This window comes from Elephantulus edwardii, unplaced genomic scaffold (genome assembly GCF_000299155.1).
Source record: "Elephantulus edwardii isolate Elephantulus edwardi_28Jun2011 unplaced genomic scaffold, EleEdw1.0 scaffold00111, whole genome shotgun sequence".
NCBI classification, from domain to species: domain Eukaryota; kingdom Metazoa; phylum Chordata; class Mammalia; order Macroscelidea; family Macroscelididae; genus Elephantulus; species Elephantulus edwardii.
Genome location: NW_006399861.1, coordinates 5,589,285 through 5,592,381, shown reverse-complemented (window position 1 = coordinate 5,592,381; position 3,097 = coordinate 5,589,285). Strand labels below are relative to the sequence as shown.

At 40.0% G+C, this 3,097-nt stretch overlaps 1 protein-coding gene across 1 annotated transcript in view; it reads right to left on the bottom strand.

Moving 5' to 3' along the window:
• LOC102869886 (cytochrome b5 reductase 4-like) overlaps positions 1-3,097 on the bottom strand; it is a 154,380-nt gene that overhangs the window by 121,552 nt on the left and 29,731 nt on the right. The window contains exon 2 of the mRNA XM_006892163.1: positions 943-1,096. Within this exon, the coding sequence (XP_006892225.1) occupies positions 943-1,096 (154 nt within the window). The remainder of the gene's footprint in view (positions 1-942; positions 1,097-3,097) is intronic.

Genomic DNA, 3,097 nt, shown 5'->3' with positions numbered 1-3,097 from the left:
GTCTTCGGTGAAGTGCCTGTTCATATCCTGTGCCCATTTTTCTATTGGATTATTTACCTTTATCTTGTTGTGGTGCTCAAGTATTTCATAAATATATAATATTTTAATACCACATTTATCACTAAGAAATGAAAGTTTCATGTAGCAAATTTTCTGCAGGTGGCTTTCTACTCTAATATGTCTGTAGCCTACACCAGCTGACATATTTTCCTGAGAAAATGACTGCCAGTTAACTCATTTTAACAGAAAATACTTAGCCAGAGAGAGGAAGCTGCTTTGTACAATAAAGGAATACAATTATCTTCCTCTTTACAATGAAAAATAGTGGTAATATTTAACAATGAGTGGATGATGCAGGGCCACTAACTACTATGGATGTACAGCTCTGGATCTTCATGAGTTTTCCATCTTTCCTAGATGAAAAGATGTGAACTAACATAATGTCTGCTTTTATCAGACACTAATCTGGCCATTCTCTGTAAAACATTCATTATGAACTTGAGATTTCTAACTTACTATGAAGCTGTCAAGGATTCCATTTTACTTAGATTCGCAATCAATGCCCATGGAAGCAGCAGTGAAGAAATCAAATGCCGTACAGACTGGGCAAATGTACTACTGCACAATCACCTCTTCAAAGTGCTAAAAAGCAAAAGTACCACTTTGGTGACTAAGGTGTCATTCACCCAAGTCAAGCTCTCTGCAATCACCTCATATGCATGCCAAAGCTAGAAAAATACGGAAGACTAAAGAAGAATTTACTAATTTAAAATACGGTGCGAGCAAAGAATGTCAGAATTTTTTCATTTACAATCCAGTACAAGGCACAGTTATGTCATCTAATTGTGAACCATATCCCAAAATAACATCATCAAGGAGTTATAAAGCAAAATTGGAAAATGCAATCAGTATTTTCCGTTGTACGTATGAAATACTACCTACCTCTTATGCATATCCAACAATCATCTTTTTTGTTGTGTTTTTTAAGTTCTTCTTCAGTTACATCAATTAAGCTTCCCTTCAGCCCTGTCAGATCCTTTCCACTTTTGGTCAGTCGAAGCCAATCCATAAGACTTCTGCCCTGTTTTAAAGGAACCTAAAAAAAAAGGAAAACAAAAGAATTACATTTGGCTCCAAGGACTTTGTTCCTTGCCTTCAAGATATTTCATTATTCTTATTCTTGGTTTTAAAGACGGTAATAAAAGACAATCTAACCTTTTTACAAATCTACTTACAGTTTCAAGAGATTGTCAAAATTGTTGTTGCTGAATCAGAAGTATATAGTTATACTGGGGATTATACAGCAAATTTACATAGCTATATTAAAGGGTTGAAGGCATCATCTGTAGGGAGCTACATTACCAACGCAAAGGCCTCATCTCTCTAGTAGTTGGAATCTAGCAGCTGTTCCTTAGAAGGAAGATAGGCAAACTCCTCCCATGTGATTTGTAGTTTTGGAAACCTACTGGTGGATCAGAAAGCTGGAGACAATGACCAGAGATGACAGAAGGAGAACTGATGCCTTTGAGCTGTAGTGTTGGAGAAGAGTATTGAATATATACCATGAACTGCTGGGAGAACAAACAAGTTTGTCCTGGAGAAGGTATAGCCAGGCTGTTCCTTGGAGGCAAGGATTCTGAAGTTCCATCCGACATACTTTGGACATGTTGCAAGGAGTGACCAGTTCTGGGAGAGGGACGTCATGCTTGGGAGAGTGGAGGGACAGCACAGAGTGGAAGACCCCGATGAGATGGACTGACTTAGTGACTGGGCTTTAGGGGTAGGTGTAACACAGACAATAAGATTGGCACAGGATAGAGCAGGATTTAGGGCTGTTGTACACAGGGTTGCTATAAGCCGCAGGCAACTTGATGGCCCAACAACAACTGGAGGATCAGCTATGAGTTGATTTCAACTCAAGAGAAATAACAAGACACGTATTAGAATAATAAATAGCAACTAGAACACTATTTAAAATATCTGAGCCAAAGGGTAGGCCTTATCCTGTCACACAAATTCTCATCAAAATGTTATCATAGCCTAGTAAGAACAGTATTGATTCTAGAGGCCAAAAAGTTCCAAGCTTGGTTCTGACACTGTTATGACTTAGAAAAGTTACATCTTCAGACTCTAAGGCTGAAACCAAAGGGACTTCATTTTGCTGACCTGTCTAACCCTACCTCAATAGGTCTTTGTGTTTAGGTAATAGGAAATAATCTCCTTCCCCTTAAACAAAGTTTTCTGACCCACACAGGAGCTAAGATGGGGAGTGCTAAAATAATGGAAAATGGTTTCAGACTCTTCAAACTGCTGGGACTACACTACACAGCTGATGTAGCATGGATAAATATCCTACCCTTTTGGTGCTGACACCAAATGAGCCTCAGCCCACTTTCACCAAAGTGAAACTCCTCCTGAGTTTAAACTGCCAATCTTTTAAGTAAGCAGACAAGCACTTAAATACTGTACTTCTAAGGGATCCTTGAGACTTGATATAGTTAAAAGAAACAGAATAGTTGCCTTACCTGGTAGACCACCAGGGCTCTCAACAGTAGAAATCACTAGGAAAATCTGTTTGCTAAGAATGCAGTGAGAACTTGAAGGGATGATGTGACTGTTGCCCCCAGGCCTGATAACTCTTTGAGAAACCTGATAACATCTAAAGCAGCCAGATAAAAACCAGACCAGACAATGAATTCTGGTAAGGCTTGGTCCTCCCTAGTCCTCCTATCCCTCTCTAAAACCACTTCCTAAAGCCCCTGTAGAAAAGGCAGTTCTTGACTGCTGGGGCACCATTTTTACTTTCTCCGCTCCCTGGTCACTTGGTATCCCTCTCAGACTTTGCAATAAAGGCCTGCTGGTTTCTTGGGGCCAGTTTCTTTCTCTCTCTTTTTTTTTTAAATTTAGGTTATTTTTCATTTCAATGAACATCTTCAGAGATTTTGGGATTCCATTCATTCATTGTTGCACCCTTCTACCCGCACAAACCCCTCCCCCCTCCCTTTTGCTCCTCTCCTTGAAAAGCAAAAGAAAAACTCCCTCATTGGTACACAATCCCCGCCCCCCGCACCTCCCCAAACCCCACCCCTTACCCCCA